This window comes from Lycorma delicatula, chromosome 3 (assembly GCF_047948215.1).
Source record: "Lycorma delicatula isolate Av1 chromosome 3, ASM4794821v1, whole genome shotgun sequence".
Taxonomy (NCBI): domain Eukaryota; kingdom Metazoa; phylum Arthropoda; class Insecta; order Hemiptera; family Fulgoridae; genus Lycorma; species Lycorma delicatula.
Genome location: NC_134457.1, coordinates 199328078 through 199347573, shown reverse-complemented (window position 1 = coordinate 199347573; position 19496 = coordinate 199328078). Strand labels below are relative to the sequence as shown.

At 33.5% G+C, this 19496-nt stretch overlaps 1 protein-coding gene across 4 annotated transcripts in view; it reads right to left on the bottom strand.

The window, feature by feature from the left end:
* LOC142322358 (EF-hand calcium-binding domain-containing protein 14-like) overlaps positions 1–19496 on the bottom strand; it is a 93029-nt gene that overhangs the window by 20440 nt on the left and 53093 nt on the right. For 3 of the 4 annotated variants that reach the window (XM_075361349.1, XM_075361351.1, XM_075361350.1), the window contains exons 2-3: positions 2857–3469; positions 1592–1728 (exon numbers count right to left, since the gene is read on the bottom strand). In XM_075361349.1, the coding sequence (XP_075217464.1) occupies positions 1592–1728; positions 2857–3196 (477 nt within the window). In that variant the 5' untranslated portion in view covers positions 3197–3469. The remainder of the gene's footprint in view (positions 1–1591; positions 1729–2856; positions 3470–19496) is intronic. The other variant, XM_075361352.1, reaches the window with a different exon arrangement.

Below are 19496 nucleotides of genomic sequence, written 5' to 3'. Positions count from 1 at the left end.
TTAATTGCCAATGCGAATAAATAACAATCACAAAACATAAAGCATAATTATAATAAATCCAATTCAAAAGTACCAGAGTAAGAATTGCTCAACAGCACTGCACTGAATTTCTAATCAAGAGGTTAACAGCTTCAATCTGGCTCAGGCCAGTTTAACTGCAGTGGATCACTTATCTTCACTGATGGAAAAAAAAAATAATGATGTTCTAGCCAAAACAGCTCATTGTGCAATGTGGGCTAATATTGCACCATTAGCATAATTGATATCACTGCAAATACCCCAAAGCTTCTTCATAAATGTAAATTTTCTTTAAGGATATAACTTCTTTTGATTAATCATGTAATTTATTATCAACAACAATAAAGCTGATAGTAGTAAGACATTCACCATTCTTTTAAAAAATAAATAAAACGTTGAATAGACTAAGTCCTAAATACCCAAAGAATATATTTTTAAATCATTAAATACTGTAATAATATAGTATTTTACTTTAATTCCAAAATAAGTATTAAACAGCCTGCTTGAACTCCTCTATCTCCAGTATCCAAGCAGAAAATTTTCTGCAACATATACAACTGACACATATTCTCTTACAAATAAAAAAACACTATATTAATAAAGAAGTATTAATGATACATTGCTTTATATTTAACTTAAAACTAGACAATTAAATAATTCCTAACAAACACAAACTACTGGCCAACGAACTAGTGTAACAGTTAGCATGGTGGCAGTATTTTTACCTATAACTAATCTCATTTTTTTCTTTAAAATACAAGTGAATCATGCCCGAGGTCATAAGAAATAAAAATAAATAATAAAAATCTCTATGACTTCATCCCTCCACTATCTCTTTAGTAAACCCCACTGCCTTTTACACAGAAAGTTCCATATTCTAATACTTGTCAGAGCAAGCATTTTTGTTTGCAACAACTAATTTTTGTACCATATTTCAGAGTACTTGCAATCAGGGTTCTGTCTGATGAAGCAAATCACTCAAAAATAAATAAAATCCAATATAAATAAAACTTCAGTCAAATAAAAATATAGTAAGGAAATAACACTTTCTTGAGGTAACCATTACAGAATGAAAAAAAATATATATAACTTAAAAATAAACAGAAAATCAACAATCAAAAAATAACTAAACACATAAACTCTGACCTTTTAAATTTATGACACACAAACTGTCCTACACACCCAGAGGATCACACAGGAAAATACATAAGTACAACACAATTATTAATATAATTTTAAGAAAAAAAAGAATCAATCAAAGAATTACAATAAACACAACACACAGAAAATCATGCAAAAACATTATGAAAAAACAAACACACAAATATACTAAATCAATTAAACACAGGTGAAATCTAATCTATTTTTTTTTACAATATTCTACATATCTGTCTTCCCAATAAAAGAAATTTGCCAGAAATAACTTTGATTAGAATCACAGCGTAGTATAGTAGTGATAATTTGCTATTGAGGATACATTAATTGAAAATGTAATGACTTAAGCAAAAAACTTAGTAAAAATATAAATTTAATTTATAAATTCAATAATTTCAAATAAAAGTAAATCTTTCACCTTTTGGCTGTAATTTGCAAGCTGTTGTGCTACATCTGTAACTTTGTTGGATAACGCTGTCTGATTCTTTTGTAATTCTCTTGATACAGAGTGGCACTTTTGAAGGGCATCTGGAACACCTTGATTGCCAGCTACCACTGTAAAAATAAAAAAAAGATATTTAAAAAGTTACACCAAGTTACTTAAAAAGTTACATTAAAAGTTACACTTAAAAGATCACTTTGAAACCAGAAATGCATTATGAAGCATGAGAAAATCATAATAACAGAAAACTCAACAGTCTTAATTTACATAGGATAAATTAATTGCACTGAATTCTAAAAAAGATAAAAAATTATACATATCATTTAAAATATTTTTCAGCTTTCAGTACAATGATTAACATTTGCAAATAAAATAATTTTAATATATTTAAATCATTTAAGTATAAATAGGATCTATTTATTAGATGCTATAATTGTAGCAGTTATGGGTGATCTGACATGAAACGTAATGCCCAAAAGCGGCCATAGTCTTCTTCAATAGTAAGCATCCTGTTAACGGTTATAAAAGTGTGGTTTGAAAATGCTTCTTATCTTCCTTGCTCAAATATAATCTGCACATGAGCAAGCCAAACCTGATGGCAGGGTAATTGCTCATTTAAGTAACACATTCAACTTTATTCAGTTCTTCACTTTTTACAGTGAACTGACTTTTTAATTTTTTTTTAACCTCCAGGTCCGCAGTTAGGTATTGCTTCAGAGGATGAGATGAATGATTTGTAATGTGTGTGAAAAATGCCAGGCCTGACTGGGATTCAAACCTGGGACCTCCAGATGAAAGGTCGAGACACTACCACTTGTGCCATGGAGACTGGCTCACTAAACAGACTAGTTGTGTAAGAATTTCAATGAAAGAACTCAAACTTGATGCTTTGTATGTTTTACAATGTAAGAAAAATTGGGACAGACTGTAAAAAAACAAAAGATTAATGTAGACTTTCTGTAAAGAAACAACATATTATATTCACTGCTATTATTCAGCAGGAAAAAATAATGATGGTAATACAAGTTATTCAACAAGATATGTGCGAATGCATATTTATGTGATGATATGTAACTAATATCCAATTATCCAATTATAAAGCCTGCTGAACTGTTTGAAAATCTGTTCATATTTAAACAATCTGAAAGAAAATTAAATTCTGTTTAATAAAGGCTGATAAAACCCATTCAATAAGATTTACAAATTACAATAATAGATAAATTAATTATTCAATTATTTACCCTGATCAAGTTGAGATCGCAGGAATGTAGCTTGTTCACGCACATCAATAAATAACCACATAACAGTGGTAGTGGCTAAAACACAAGCAAGTATAAGCAATGCAGTGCACGCTCGCAACATTGACGTACACGTTCTCCGTCTAAGCAAGTACCTAGATCTGCCTGATCTAGTCCATACTTCCTCATCAGAACTGTCTGACAACAGCTGCTGTTCACCAGAAGCTGATCCTCCTCTTTTACACCGTTTACCTCCAGCCAATGCATCAAGTTCTTTCCTTTTCCTCATTTTCTTACCACCAACACGTAGTGGCACACTCACACGTGTCGAGTCCATTGTCATATTGATGCCACTCTTTTTCTGTCACCTACATGTGACTATGATATGATGCATGTTAAAAAATAATAAAACTGGTGGCACAAAACAGTTACTACCACAATACAACACGAAATATCACTCCACAAATCACTGAAGAATTCTTTTTATTTCATTTAAAAATTGGAATTAATTCTGTTAATAGTTACCATCAAGCTAATAAAAATACACCTGATTCTGAGTATTTGTTTAAAAGTTCAGTCCACTGAATGATAAGCATTATTAATATAAATCATTAAACTGAAACAAAATCAAAGAAATAACAGAAAAAAATTCTGTACGTTTGAACATGTCACAACACTTCACAATGCTGAGATAGCATAGATTTATAGAAATTTACAGAGATGCAAAAGTAATTCAGAACCCAAAATCCTTTATTATTTTTAAATTAATATAAAAATTCTGTCATAATAATAGATATACAGTAAAATTGATGGAACATGAAATACCGACAAATTCAAATGCACAAGCAGTCTCAAATCTTTTAGTAATAACAGACAATTCATCAGCTATTAGCATACGTGAAATTAATATCATGGACTAGAATTTCACTTAAAAATAATCACATGCATTAATTTTTATCTTTAATGCTATTATTTTTATTCTCTTTTCAATTCAAAAAATACTATCCGAGTCACTTCTACAAGATACATAATTTTTTAATTACAAAACTCACTGAAACTACAAAAAAAGTAAACTCTTAATTGTTGATCTAAAAGCTGAAAATTTGAGTATACTTTGATACATTTACATCTTACTATTTTATATTAAAAAAACTTTATATCATTCTTTACATTCTCCTACATCCCCTTATACAATACGCATCTGAAACACAGATGCCCATGCCCATGCTTACTTTTAATCCTAAAAATTTACAATACAGAACTTCTTTTCAATACTTTCAATGTTTATATTCATTTAGATTACTTAAATATCTTTTAAATAAATATATGATCTTAATTCAACATAATACAACCAACTAGCCTATCAGGTAAAGCCACCTCTTAATTGAATTATTCAATAATATATTTGAGGTAAATTAAAAAAAATAATGGCCTTATAACACAATCTGAGATTTACAGGAAATTTAATTATATAAATGTAAATATACTTCTCAGCCTCTGGCTCCGTGCTGTAAAACTTGTATTTACTGCTACCGGTAGCAATATATTGCTTCAACAAGTACAGCGTGCCCACATTCACGTCGTCAGGGCTGAAATCGATCAGTGGCTGTCAGTCAACCTGTGTTGCTGTGGTGTTTAGGCAACACAGCTATGTAGTGTGTTGCAGAAGTGCAACTTTTGGCTAAATAAGGTGTTTCCTTTGTTTGAATCGTGTACCCATTTTCATAGGTTTGTGAGGCCATTAAATTTTTTCTGATTCTCTGGCAGGTTCAGGAAGCGATTTTGCTCCGACCTTACCAGTAGTCTATATTAGTAGCCTTTAAGATTTGACTTTTTCGAGCGGGGTTGTGTGAAAACAGGTGGGCTTGCTCGGAATAACTAAGCCAAACCTGTCTTGTGGTAGGCGTTACGTTCATTAAAACTGCAGCTGTAGTGTACGGCGTAAACCGAGCCCTTGATTCAGTCGTTTCTCGACTGACGGGCAAGGTAGATCAGGTGGTGGAAGTAGTTAAGGACTTCAAAGCGGAAACGGGAAGGATCTTTGGCGAGATGCCCACTTCTCTGAAACGGGTGGAGGAGAAGGTAAAAAACCTGTCTCCTTCGCTGCGGTAACAGCCGCACCGGGGCCTAAGCGGGTTAGTGCCCTGCCGCCAGTACAGGCGCCGGCTATCAAAATTAAGTGAGCCACTATCAAGGTGGTCCCTGTGACGCCTGGTCTGGGGGCTTCGTCTGCGAAGACGGAACTGATTCTGAAGAAGGTCCTGGACCCGCGAAAGGAAAGGTTCCTGATTTCCCTGGTCACAAAAACAAGGGATCATGTAGTCATCTTGGAGGTTGTTAATGAGCATCAAGCGAAGCGGCTGATGGAGGCTGAAGTTCTTAGGAAGAACGGGCTGACGCCTCAGTTGCTGGCCAAGGGGAGGCCGCAAATATTGGTCTACGATTTGCCAAGGGCAACGAGGGAAGAGGAGCCCGAAATCCTGTGTTGGATATGGCTGTCGAGGGCTTCCTCAAGGGAACTAGGGTAGTCCGACAGTTGGGGCGGAAAGAGGACCCGAAGAGCCACTGGATAATTGAGACCTTGCCAAAGATCCGACAGCTCTTGGTGGCCGGTGGTCAGCTGTTCCTTGGGTGGACCTTTTGCAGGGTTGTCGACCATACAGAAGTACCCCGGTGCTTCAAATGTTAAGGCGCACACCTCTATCCGCTGTAGAGTACAGTTGGAGATGTGTGGTCATTGTGCCCTTGCTGGACACAGGGCAGTTAACTGCCCTAATAAGACCGCGCCGGCAAAGTGCGCTCCCTGTGCCTTGGTGCTTTGATGTCAAGGGCAAACAATGCAGATCGCATGACAGCCCGGGCAAAGATCGTAAACAATACGGCGTATGGCGACGCCTGAATTGGGGGAAGCTTTCGAGGACGGTCGTCACCATGTTGAACGCTTGCGCCTTGGACAGTTAAACCTGCATCGTTCCCGGGCGGCCACCAATGATGCCATGAGGATTCTTTAAGAGTACGACCTCGAGGTTCTCGTGGTCCAGGAGCCGTACACGGTCGGCTTTCACGAGGTTGATGTTATTCATTCTCGTATGAAACGGCCGCTCTCTGCGATCGTGTTCGGCTCGGTCTCATTTGGTGTCTTCTGGATGCCTCAGTTTTCTGATGAACAATTCACCGTCATGTGAGTCACGAGGGGGTACGCTCGATGTTTTACTGCTGTCGAGATACTTCCAGCTTGAATGGAGTATCGATGACTTGTTGGCGAAGTTGGGACGGATTCTGGATGGTGTCCCTAGCATCAGAGTGCTGGTTGCTTTGGACGCTAACGCCAAGTCTCCCGCCTGGGGTTCACCACTAACTGACTCCAGAGGCGCTGGTCTCGCACAATTCGTTGAAGCCAGGAACCTCTACTTGCGAGGCAGAACAACCGCCGACTTTCTCTTCCGATCTGGAAGAACGTTACATCGACGTCACCTTGATGACGGATGATCTGCTTACGTGTAAAAGTAGTTGGACTGTTTGGCCCGAGGCCCGTGTGAGTGATCATAGCTTATAACCTATGAGATTGCTTACGGTGGCAATCCAAGAGCTGTCCAAGAGCTCCAAATTCGGGTCGCTATAACCTAAGGGGCCTGGATAAGGACAAGCTGCGGCGCGAGTGTGCGCCTGCTTTACAGGGGTTGGAATGGCGCATGGAGCACAGGGAGGAAGTGGAATTGATGGCTAAACAATTCGGCCGGGCCATCAAGATTGGCTGCGATAGCGTCCTACGGCGGCCTCAGCCAATGGACGGACCTTAGGCAGTGGGTAGTCCGCTGATCGGAGAGTGCCTGGAGCCGTCATTACCACTGCTTCCGGGGAGCTGTCTATTAATCGCAGGCGGAAACCCGGGAAAAAGTGGTGATCCTCTGACCTTAGCGTGCTGCGCGCAAGAGCTAGGTCCACTAGGAGAAGATACCAGAGTCAGGCCGTAGTACGTGACTATTTGTCGGATCGTACGGCTCTGTTTAAGGATACGCACCTAGTTGTGGAAAAATCCGTCACCAGGGGAAGCCCGCAGGACTCCGTTCTCGGTCCGTTAATGTGGAACCAGGTATTCGACGAATTTTTGGGACTGACATTCCCGGAAGGGGTCACGGCCCAGGCTTTCGCCGATGACTGTCTTCTATTACTTCGTAGTACTTCACGACCGCAACTAGAATACCGAGCGCAGGCGGCTTTGTCAACCGCAAAGGGCTGGATGTCCATTCAAAATTTAAGGATTTCTGTGCCCAACACGAAGTTTACGGGGCTTACAGTCGTAACCCCCGTATTAAGTATAAAGGCTGTGTAATCAGTCCAGTTCGAGTTCATAAGTACCTAGGTGTTTTTTTTTATGAGAAGTTGCTGTTTAGCAACCACATTAGGCAAGTAGCGGCGGACGCCGTCTCTGTGATGCACAAGCTTAGGAGGATTGCTCGAAAGGATTACGAACTGTCAGGCCGTCATTTGTATATGGTGAACCGAGGTGTTTTTGAAAGTAAGACCTCTTACGCGGCGTCCGTTTGGGCGCATAGGTTGGAAAGAAATCGAGCACTTATTCAAAATTTAAGGAGTGCCCAGCGCAGAACCTTAATTGTATGCACTGGTGTTTTTGAAACAACCTCCTACGAGGCTACTACTGTATTGGGAAAGGCTCTCCCAATCGATTTAGTGGTGAAAGTTCGGGCGGCCATGTGGAAATTGCGAAGAGGCAGGGAGGCCGAGGTATCTGGCTTGCGGTTTCGAGCCGGGCCTGTACCGGAGCAGAACGGTGATCTAAATGCACCGGTTCTAAATTTCGAACAGTCGCCCATCTCCTGCCTGCGGAGGAGGCTTTACAGCCTCGCGATGGAAACATGGCAGCAAGAATGGCACGTCACGACTAAGGGAAGGTCCTTGTGTAGATTTATACAGGATCTGAGGCGATGGTATGCCTCTCCTTTTAAGGGCAACGAGAGCTCGAGTGCTCTCCAACCATGTAAATTTAAACCAATATATGTTTCAGTTCCACCTGGCAGCTGATGAGCTGTGCGTCTGCGGGGAGGTCAATCGAACGAACACATGATGTTCGATTGCCCAGCTCTTGGGGGGGCCAGAATTCAGGCCATCCTGGACTTAGATGTCAAGGGATAAATTGGCCACTCACGCACAGCGAGTCAGTGTGGCGAGAGCCGCATTGTCGGACCGTGTGGGAGTTCCTTGATGCGGTTGCTTTGTTCAACTGACATCAGTAGTTTACATAAGGGAAAAGATTCCTACTGCACTGCTGTAGGAAGCTAACTGAGCGATGTAGCTGGCTACCAGCCAGATTAAGGCTCCAAGCGCTTTAATGGTGGACAGGTACTTGTTGGCATTCAGCGGTCTAGGCGTTGCAGTGTTTGACAAGATAAATTAATTATTAATAGTCATATATGTTTTAGTAGTTGATGGGTTGTGACTACCCATTTTAGTGATATATGACAAGTGGGCGGTGGGACACGCAAGCTAGTGGTGTATGGTACCACGGTTATTCTGCTCATGCTTTTAGGTTAGCTCTAGGAGCTAGTTAGGACACTGGTCACTAAACTGTTTCGTGGCTCAATAGCCGTTTGTGGCACAGACATTCGGTCTTATGCTTTAGGGCGACCAAATGGGGTGGTGGTGGGAGAAATGCTAATCAAACCAATATGAATGTATATTGTAAATATGTATATGTAAAATATGTATGTGTAAAACATATATATATATATATACACACACACACACACACACACACACACACACACACACACACACACACACATTTACTTTTCTAAAATCAATTCTTTTAAGAATTATGTTATTCTGTACTTAGGTTGATCAAATAAATTATATATATATATATATATATATATATATATATATATATATATATATTTGGTGATGCACAAACCATAAATCCACCTCTTCCCTAATAAAATACTTTCTCTTTTAGAAGAATACACTATCAACTATGGTTGATATGATATATTATTCAAATAAATGTATAGAAATAATATATCTACTAATCACTGATTAGCCACATTCAAATCCAAAGAGATATTTTCATTAGAAATATATCTAAGTTAATTAAACAAGGGAAGATGAAATTTTTCTTCTAATTAAAATTCAAATTATAGCAACATTAGAGGCAGAACTAGCACTGTTGTAAACACAGCAATAAAAGAAATAAATACCTGATTGGGTTAAAATAATCATGTTTTTTTTTTAAATGTTAAAAACTATTAAAACAGTTTTAAAGAAGTTATTAAGTTTTAAATAGAAGTTACTGTTAACATGAACTTTTGAGTTAAATATGCAGTTCCTTTGTTAGCAGAAAATATAATTAATTCAAAAAGGTTTTCAGGAAAAATAATTTCCTACTAGTACTCTTTAATTTGGTAATGGATAATATTAACTATAATAAGGATAATCTGGACACAAAGTTGGTGAATAAAAATGAATATGTTACACAAGTGATACTGTGCTTATAGCAGACAATGATAACAACAATCAAACATTAATCCCTTGATTCATCAACAAGCAGACATTTTAAAATATGACAATCTCTATCAATAATACAACAACTGCTAAGGAAATAAGGTATAAAAAATTATAGTAGCTAATGGATTCTTCAGCAAGTGCCACAATTTAGCTAAATGAGTTATTTAATTACAAGTTCTGCATAGAGAAAAGTTAGAAGATCTTTTGAAAATTAAAATAGTGGACTGTATGAAGGATGTGATATGAAAAAGAATATTTTGATTAAGAAATGAAAACAAAGATTTATGAAACTGTTTGAGAACAATATTGACTAATGCAATTGAAACATGTTCAGAAAGAGCTAAAATTAATGATAATGGAATTCAATGAAATGAAATTTTTAAGTATATGCTGGAAAAGCTAGGTGTAATAGTAGTAACAAATGATTATGTAAAAGAAAACAGGAAATGTATTAACAAAACAGAATGGAGGTTTTATACATAAAGAGTGGAATGACCATATCATGAAAACAGAATGCACAAGAATAGATTATTCAAATTAGTTCCAGATTTGATACCAAACAGAAAAATTTTAATATGAGAGGGAGAGAAGACAATCCAATAGAGTGAATGTATATACTTGTGTATAACAACTGAAATCCTATTAAAATTATTTTTATTTTACAGTCCAATTTGAAATGACCTTTTTTCCATAAGAAGGAAGGGAACAATCAAACACAATTAATGGAGCAAGTAGTATCTACAGTAAGTTTAAATTGGTAAAATGCAAAAGTTTTGTTGTAAAATATGTAAAAAGATACTAAATAATTGAGAAAATGAAGTAAACTGAAAAGATTCTTTTATGAAAAAGACAGTAATCTATTAATAATGAGATCAAACACTGAGACAGTTGTAAATAAATTCAAAGAGCTACAAATTTATTTCATTTTATTCTTTCCTTAATTATTGTTATTATTATACAGAAACTGACTGAATTCAAAGAACAATATAAATTTCATGGCATTTTTTCATCTACAAATCCAGAAAAATAATATTCTGTGAAATGGAAGGTCAAAAACAACCCACTATCTTTACAATTCTTAGTAACTCAGTTGAATTGATAATATGACAAAAAAATATATTATAAAATCTACAGAAAAATATATACAAGGCTGTTAAATACTGTGAACAAAGAAAATTAAAAATCTATTTACCATTATATAAGATAACCTAATTAAAACTGAACCAAAGTCAAGGTTGGCTGTCTACATTTCATAATTTTTATTCATCCTAATTATTCAATGCAATATTATAAAAGCATTAAACAGTGTTAACGTTAACATTGTAACTGTGTTACAAATGAAACCTATGAATTTCAGTTTAAAATAATATTTTTATTAAGTTTCTGTAATACATAATAATAATAATAATGTAAAATTAAAAATAACATAGCAAATTGAGACAAAAAAACACAGAATAAACAGACAACAAAGATTATCAGAGGAAATTAACAAACTAAAACCATGAATATTTTTGCTAAACATGAAAAAGAAAAATTCCAAAAAGAGCTACATGAGAGATACAAGAAGCAAAAAAATAATCAAGCACTGGAAAATGTATGAAATAAAACAGTTAAATTATTATTATTAAGCACAAATTACTTTGGTGAAAGCATTACTTGTTTCTAAATAAAATATCATTTCATTTAAGTGAAGTCTAAATAAAATTAGCGGTAGATAAGATAAAGCACTTTTTATTTACAGTTACACACAATAGAATATCAGGTAAATAAGATAATAATAAACAGCTAACATAATACAGTAATAAAATCTAATGATTCACTATGTTGTACTGAATGTAAAAAATACACATCCATTTATATATGATATTAAAAAACTGCATTATTTTCAAAAATAAATAAAATTGTTATTATATGGATGTTAAACAGCGCATAAAGTTACATAACACACAATTTCTCGCTTGTAATATTTAAAAGTGTATATTTGATGGGCTGTAACCTAATTATGACCTTGCAACAAAAAAAAAATATAAACTTCAGTCTAAAACTGAAATAATTCTTAGAGAACATAATTTATCTTTAAAATGGATTGAAAACTAAACCTCTCTGTATGACAACTCACAAGAGGAGATGAAACAATCTATGCATTATTTTGGTAAAATTTCAATATTACTAACATTAACAATTACCAAATAATAATATAAACCTTAACGTAACACACCATACATCACATAAAATCATATATATGCAGAATTATCCAAAACCAACTTCTACCATATCTTATTTAACTTAATAGACTTAACTTTGAAATCTCTTTTCAACTTATTAAATGGTATATAAATTTTGGTAGTTTCTTGCTGATCTGTTTAAATACTTCATTTACATGAAATTTCACAGGATAATACTTCAATCCAAAGTGAAGAGAAGTGCATATAACATTTTTATGAAATGATATCTTACTGAAACCTCATTATTCAATAACTTTCTTTAGTGAAGCTACTGTAATAGCAAACATTAATATAAATGCACTGATATTTTAACTGACAGTTTTTCCAACCTATATTTTTAATAGTGATTTTATTTTGGATAACAGGAATACTTAACTTTTAGAATGGAATTTACTTTTCGAATATTATGAAATTATAATATATGAGATGCTTATGGTATACTTATAATAGAGACCAGTATAAAAGGAATGTAACACATGCAGTTAAAAAATGCTTCTTCAATGGCGTTTGACATTTCTCTAAGTTCTGAAGTCCTGAGCCAACGAATAACAAAATTTTGGCCACATTATTTTTTAAGTTCCATAGATGAAATATGTGCAGCAGCTTGAGTCTAAGAGGTAATTACACTTTCATAATATATCTATACCAATGAGTTAGCATGTTAATAACTTGCTTTATAATAACAGTAAAAGAAAGTGGTCTCAATTTAATTGACAATAACTTTTCCAACACATGGAATTTAATTTTATAACTGAAATGTTTATTTTAAAAAATTAAAACCTACATAAAAGTAACCTTTTTTGACTACATTTTAACCTGACTACATCTTATTATTATTAGTTATTATTTTTAAAATATTTTCTTCAAATACTGTTTACTTCCCTTTTGTATTAATTATTAGTTTTTACTACTCAAAGCATTTGCTTATTTAGCTTATCAAAACAAACCAGCACAGATAAAAGACACTAAGTACATTTTAAATTGACTTCAAAATTGTTTAGCTAGCTTGTGCACCACTACCAGAGCCATCTAAATGCATTATAGCTAATCTTTAAATATACTATTATTTACCAACAGGGGTCCATATGTCTGAACAGTTTATAGCAGACAGATAATTTCACAAAACTATTCAATTTTTCAGCAGAGAAAGGGCATTCCTTGATGAAGTGCAATCCTTGTTTCAGGTCTCAATATTTTTAAAAAAATTTTTGATGTAAGATTTAGTGGTCCCATCCTCTCTTTTTCTGTTTTAGCCTCTGGAACCACGGTAAGATATTACTTCAGAGGATGATATGTACGTACGTATATAATCGAAGTGCAGTCTAGCACAGTCTCCGGTCGACCATTCCTGAGATGTGTATTTAATTGAATCCAATCACCAAAGAGTATCCACGATCTAGTACTCAAATCCATATAAAAGTAACTGCCTTTACTGGGATCTGAACCTTAGAACTCTCGACTATGAAATCAGCTGATTTGTAATGATGAGTTCACCACTAGACCAACCCGGTATGTCTAGTCCCATCCCGGGTAAAAATAAACTTATATCTCAAGGGATTGGAGCCAGGATGAATGCTTGCAACCTTAAATGGATCTTGAAGCATTACATTAAAATGGGTTGTTTGTCTTATTTCATGGAGAAGTATGAAAGGAGATAAGAACTGTGATAAAGATAGTCAGTCCACTTCGCATTATCTACTTTTCCCACTCTTTTTTTCTTTTGGGTTTTACCCAAAATTTGTGCTAATAATATGTAGCTATAGAAAAAAAAAAATATATATATATATATATATAGCTACAGAACTTGTTTCCAAAACTAAGAAAATCTTCACCCTGGGGTTTATGGTTCTTATGAGATGAAGGCTCATCTAATACATAGCAATAGCTGCCAATGAGAACAAGCCTACTTAGTTTACACCTACTTTCTGTTTAGGGAACGTCTAGTATAGACCTCTAAAAAAAGTCACCATATTTATGTGGTTATTAGCAAATAATGTTTGTGTTGGTCTGATCATAAAATTTGAAAACAGAAGAGATAAATAAATCTGAGTATTTAAATTTATGGAGTAAATAAATTGGAGTATTTCTTGAATAATCCAGAGAAGAAACATGTTCTTTGGTGGAAATTTGCAAAGGAGTTCAGTTAAAACTATAATACTGGAAAATGACAGTAAAAACCCTAACTCTGACTTCAACTGTAAAGACCAAGTCTTCTTTCCCATTCAATATGTAGTAAAAATTATCAAAAAATATAAATAAATGGTAATTAAATTATTTACAAAATAATTCAGAACATTCAAATTATAAAATTTCCTGAATGCTTATATTTCACATAAAAATTATTTTACAACAATTTTTCCAAACATATTATTTTTTATCAAACATATAGCAAAGATATGAAATATAATTTCCAATAATTTCTGTAGGAAAAAAATACTTTTTTTGGCCAAACGTCATTTGCAGAAATTAAAATAGTTTAAGCTGCTGATATCCATTAAAAAGCATTTAATTTATGAAACAGGAAAAATAGAACTGAAATTTTAATCTTATCAGATATAAAAAAAAAAAGTTATTAAACATTACAAGTTATGCTATAACTTAAAAATATTAATTATTCTTTTCAATGCTACAATGACTTCACCAATTAAATTATTAAACAAGGAAAAATAATACTACAAAAAATAAGTGGGAGGCAACTGATAAGAGAAAAAAAACTACTAATCTCTGTATAACTGGGCAAGGAATCCCTTGTATTGGAATTGGTAAAATTTGAAGCATAAACTTGCGCCACTAAATGAGTGGTAGAACTAAATATAATGAAACGGCCCATACACAGAGCTAAATGTAAGGGTAGGGATAAAACCACGTTTTAAACCGAGGCAGTAGAAGTGTCCCGATTTTCTATTTTGAACACTGATTTCTACATAACTGAGCTCTGTATAAATTTTCTGCAACTGTCCGTAAATTTCTGCTTGCGTTGCGAAAATGACCGTTCTTTTGGCTATCTAAACATAGTGAAATAAACATCCCTACCATCACGATTATAGTCGCGCAAGCGTACAATGGTTTTATTTAGTTCCCAGCCGTTCATTCTGCGGCGCTGGAGTACGCTTCAATATTGAACACTTAATTGTATTTTCCGACATAAGTCCCCTATCCAGTTATATAGAGATCGGTGAAAAAAACGGACGACAATGACCACTCCATTTCAATACTCTACGACGTCAATTTAGAACATCATGCGAGCCTTCTGCTCACATACAATAGTTAGTAATTACTTAAATCATCATTTGTGATATGTGTAATGTTACATTTGATGTTTATCTTCATTTAGCTTGCAATCAAAAGTACTTTGACGTACATTTACTGATGAGTGACTAAAAATGATATATAACACTCAATGGACAGGAAAACAGGAAATTGTAACAAACTAAATTGAACAAAGCAATTACTATCATACAAAAAAATCATAAATAATGAATGAAATATGAATTATGTAAAATGCCGTATGTAAAAGTAATAGATTAAAAACATAATTACACTTTATTTGTAATGTATGAAAACAAAGATGTACGAATTAACAGGATTGGGGGACTAATCTAATCTAAATCAGCAATAAACTGGGAAGATGCTAATCCTTAACCAAAAAAATCCATTCGTCAAAAATTACATTTCACCTAATAAATAACAATCAGAATGTAGTCTTACAGGTGTATAACTAACTACATTTCTTAGAACAACTCTCTGATGTTTACTAGTGTTATTACACTATTAAGTAATCATGTACACATTATTTTGGGTAGTTTATTAAAATAAAAATATACAGTAATACGCTTTACGAGATGAGGGATTCATGACTTTAAAGAGATTCGCTTTTTCTCCCTTACAAAATGTTTGAAGATTTGGAAGCAAGAAAGTAAAGAACTGAAAGCTATTTCTAATTAACCAAAACGATATATTTTTTTTAACTTTAAGTACTTATAAAACGGTTAAATGACTTTATGTTTAATTAACATAATTATATATTTTTTTAAAACCTACATCATAGTGATAATCAGTTCAATAAAAAATTTAATTAAATTTCAATATTAAAAGTTCAACCTCAAGTGAGGTTAGATGTGCTTTTGCATACTTGTTTAATTCATGCCGTTGTCGACAGTATTCGTATCGACAAATAAGAGAAGCATAAATTTACCATTTCTTTTCATTTGAAATTTACCTTCATTTTCCTTACCTTAGTAAGGATATATCGTGAATGGGGAAAATTTAAAAACTTGGTTATTCATTTGACGTTCGGCTGTGAGCGCCGAACTGGATGATATATTGTCAATCGTTTAAAGCCATTTAGTAAACGTGGAACATCGTGCTTTCTGTGTTAAACTGTTTAATAAAAATGGTGACTGCGACAACTGTACGAAGGTTATTTCACATAACCTTCAATAGTCCGCATCATGGGTTGGTACCGTCTATTAATGCAATTAACTTCTTATGGGTTAAAATGTTTGAAGATTCCGGGTTCACATAAAATTTAAAACATAAAAGAAAAGCAAAAAGTTCTGAAATCCAGAAATCATTGAAAGTTTGCATAAACGCAATCCAAAACGAAATATGCATTATCATTGAATATCTGTGAACCATAGCTCTATCGAATCTTACAAAAGGACTTCAGTTTTCACCCTTATAAAATTCAAATCGTTCCGTAATTAAAAGATTCTGATTTACTTGAACATACGAGTTTTTGTTATAGCGATTGTACGATGATGAAAACTTAATCTGCTACATGTTTATGTCAGATGAAGCTCATTTTCACTTGAACAGCTACGTAAATAGCAGAATAGTCGATATTCGAGGGCTGAAAACCGACTTCAGTTCGAGAAACCGTTGCATAGTCCGAAGATCGAAGTGTGGTGCAAACTTTCATCTGGCATTACTGGATCATTCTTTTGTCAAGGCGATCGAGGAAACTCTACATCCGTTACTGCAACGCGTTATACAATCACGGTCACAACATTTTTAAGGCAGGAACTAGTTCGATTTCCATAAATTACGTGATTCCAGCATGTCGGTGCTACAAGTCGTACCGCTCATGTGTCAATTACTGCTTTAAAAGAACTCTTTCCAAACCACATAAAATAAAAAAAAAATGGGGATATTATTTAGAAGAGTAGATATTCTGATTTGTCCGGATGCGATTTTTTTCTTTAAAGTTTGCTCTACAGCAATTTGCAAGTAAAACGACCGCAAAGTTAACTGAACTAAAATTAAAATGTCAAGAATTTGCACTCATTAAACCGGCCATGTTACGACGAAAAATGGAATATGTTTGATTATGACGACAAGAGTGCCTCCTACCTGTCAAACATTATTTAAAAAAAATAAAATGGCACGTTTTACTTAAAACTGTAAAAACATTCATGCTAAAATAAGAACTTAAATGCAGTAGTTTTAAATTTTCACGCGTCTCTGATATAATCTCTACTAACATGAAGTCTCAACCTATATATATATATATACTGGAAATAATGTAAGCCAAGTGGGTTTTCTCTAATTTAACATGATAAAATTTTTAAATCACCTTCCAAGAAAATAAATATTTAAAGTAACCCAAGCAGAAGCGTATATTTTAATTAAAAAAATTATATAAAAATATATAAACTTTAATGATTTAAACTTCCAATTAACTTACGATGGTTTAGATATTTTGAAACTAAATTGGGTTTTCCATTGGGTACTGCCTAGAACGACTGCTTTTAGTTTTATTTATTTACTTTTTTATTTTATTTTTATTCTAAAACCCAGCTAAAAGTGTTCGTTTTATAATTTTTCGTAATTACCGTTTATTTCTCAATTAATTTTTTTTTTACTTTTTTAAACGTTTTTTATACGTATTTTTTCCGTAGCGCCTACTTATCAGTTTCACAATCGAAATGACCATCTAGGTTAACGTGAGAATCTTTTTAAACGGTTTTTTATTTTTTATAATTGTTTATTATAGCGTAACGATGCGGAATGGGAACTGCTCACCGACAAGCCGCGTCACAAAGTATTGCATTACGTTCGCTGTGTAGTTTTCATTCACCGTCAGGTTAACTGCATTTTAGTACAGACGTGTCATAAACACGTAATAAACGATAGTTTGTAGATAGGCGTTCACAGATAGATGCTATCATGTAACAACCGGTATAAGTAGCGCTACACTGTTGTACTACTGTAAACAATATCATCTTATGCGCGCCGATGATATGTTAATATATTTTCATCATTTCCTAGAAATGAAATAAATGGAATACACGTTCACTAAACACGTGTAACTCGCATTTGTCGTGTATGGATACTTCTAGAGGAAGACTAGTATGGACTATTTAATCATGAAGACAATGCAGAATTTGCTATCAGACACGTTTTCAGAAATGCAGATACCACACATCTCCGTTTTAATTCAATATTTTTAACGACTGCTTAGCCCGGTAGTTATATGGATCTGGTCGTGCAGGTACAATATACATTAATTAGCTTGATTACATTTTATTTTTTTACAAAGATATTTTTATATAGATTTTTTCACAAAAGTGAACCGAACCGTTTCTTTCAATAAATGTGTTACAATTCGTGGGTTTTTACGACGCTAAGTACAAACAAGATTTGGTATAAGTGTAATCCGACTGATTACGTACGGTTTCATTTTATTATCATCATTATTTATTATAGTTTAAATAATATACCGTACAGTACATACTATTATAATAAACAACTTTATATCTTATTGTATTTATCGTAAAACATGATTTATAGGAAAATATTTATATCATAAAAAGAGTAGGGGGACACAAAGGAAGTCGACGCAGCTTTGTCATCGTAATGAGACTATTGTATTATCGATATCAAGAAAATATTAATTATAAAAAATAAAGTCAAGCTTTCATTACAAAAGTAAAACACTGATAAAAAATATATTACTATTTAATGTTACTTAATGTTAATTAGTTTTCTGTTAAACATTTTCTATCAAACTGATCGGTATTTAAATTTTTTCAAAACGATTTTACTAAAAGGATATTCTCAATTCACCCCTTTACTTCATTAAAGGTTAAGCCTCACTCTTCATCGAAGGATGTTTTTTAATTCTATAAAGGAAGTTCCTTTGGTGATCCAGTTGTAAGTTTTCCAAATAACTTAAGTAGAAGAGGTTTTAAACGGAAAGTGAAACAAGTTATATTCACATTTAAAAATATTTTTCATTTTTTTTTTTTAATATAATGCTTAGTATTGATTATTATAACAAAATGACACAAAACTTAACGTCTTCTTTTATATTCAAAATACTTTTTAGGGAAAATTAAAAAAAACGACAGAATTTACGAAAAAAATATAATACTCGTACATTTCATCGCAACCCAAAGAGCCCTTATCTCATGCTAGTAGATGTAGTTTTTTATGAAGTTTCTCCGTACTTATTTTTTTATTTTAATCATGACGCATCAAAAGAAAATACATATTCCTAAATTCTAAAAACCACAGCTAAAACTCAGTAGAAGTCTCATATCGTTTCTATGCTTTCTTTAACTCGTATTAATCAAGACGCGGTTTTTCGCTTTGTTTCAGTCTTTTTTCGTAAGGGAAGCGATTAATTGTAGGTCTATCCAAATTTTAAATAAAAAAAAATTACACTAAAAATAAAAGATTATCTTTTTTAATCCTTTTAATTTTGAATTAGGTCGGCGTCAAAATAAGGATTAATAAATACGTTTTTTAATTTGACGCCGACTCTACGAAATCGAAACTTAAAGAAATGAAAAAATACATTATTTTAACATTTTTTTGTGTAGCCTTTAAACTTGTTTTTCTTGTTTAAACGACATTTTTTTTTTTAATTTTCCTAATAGAAATACTATAATT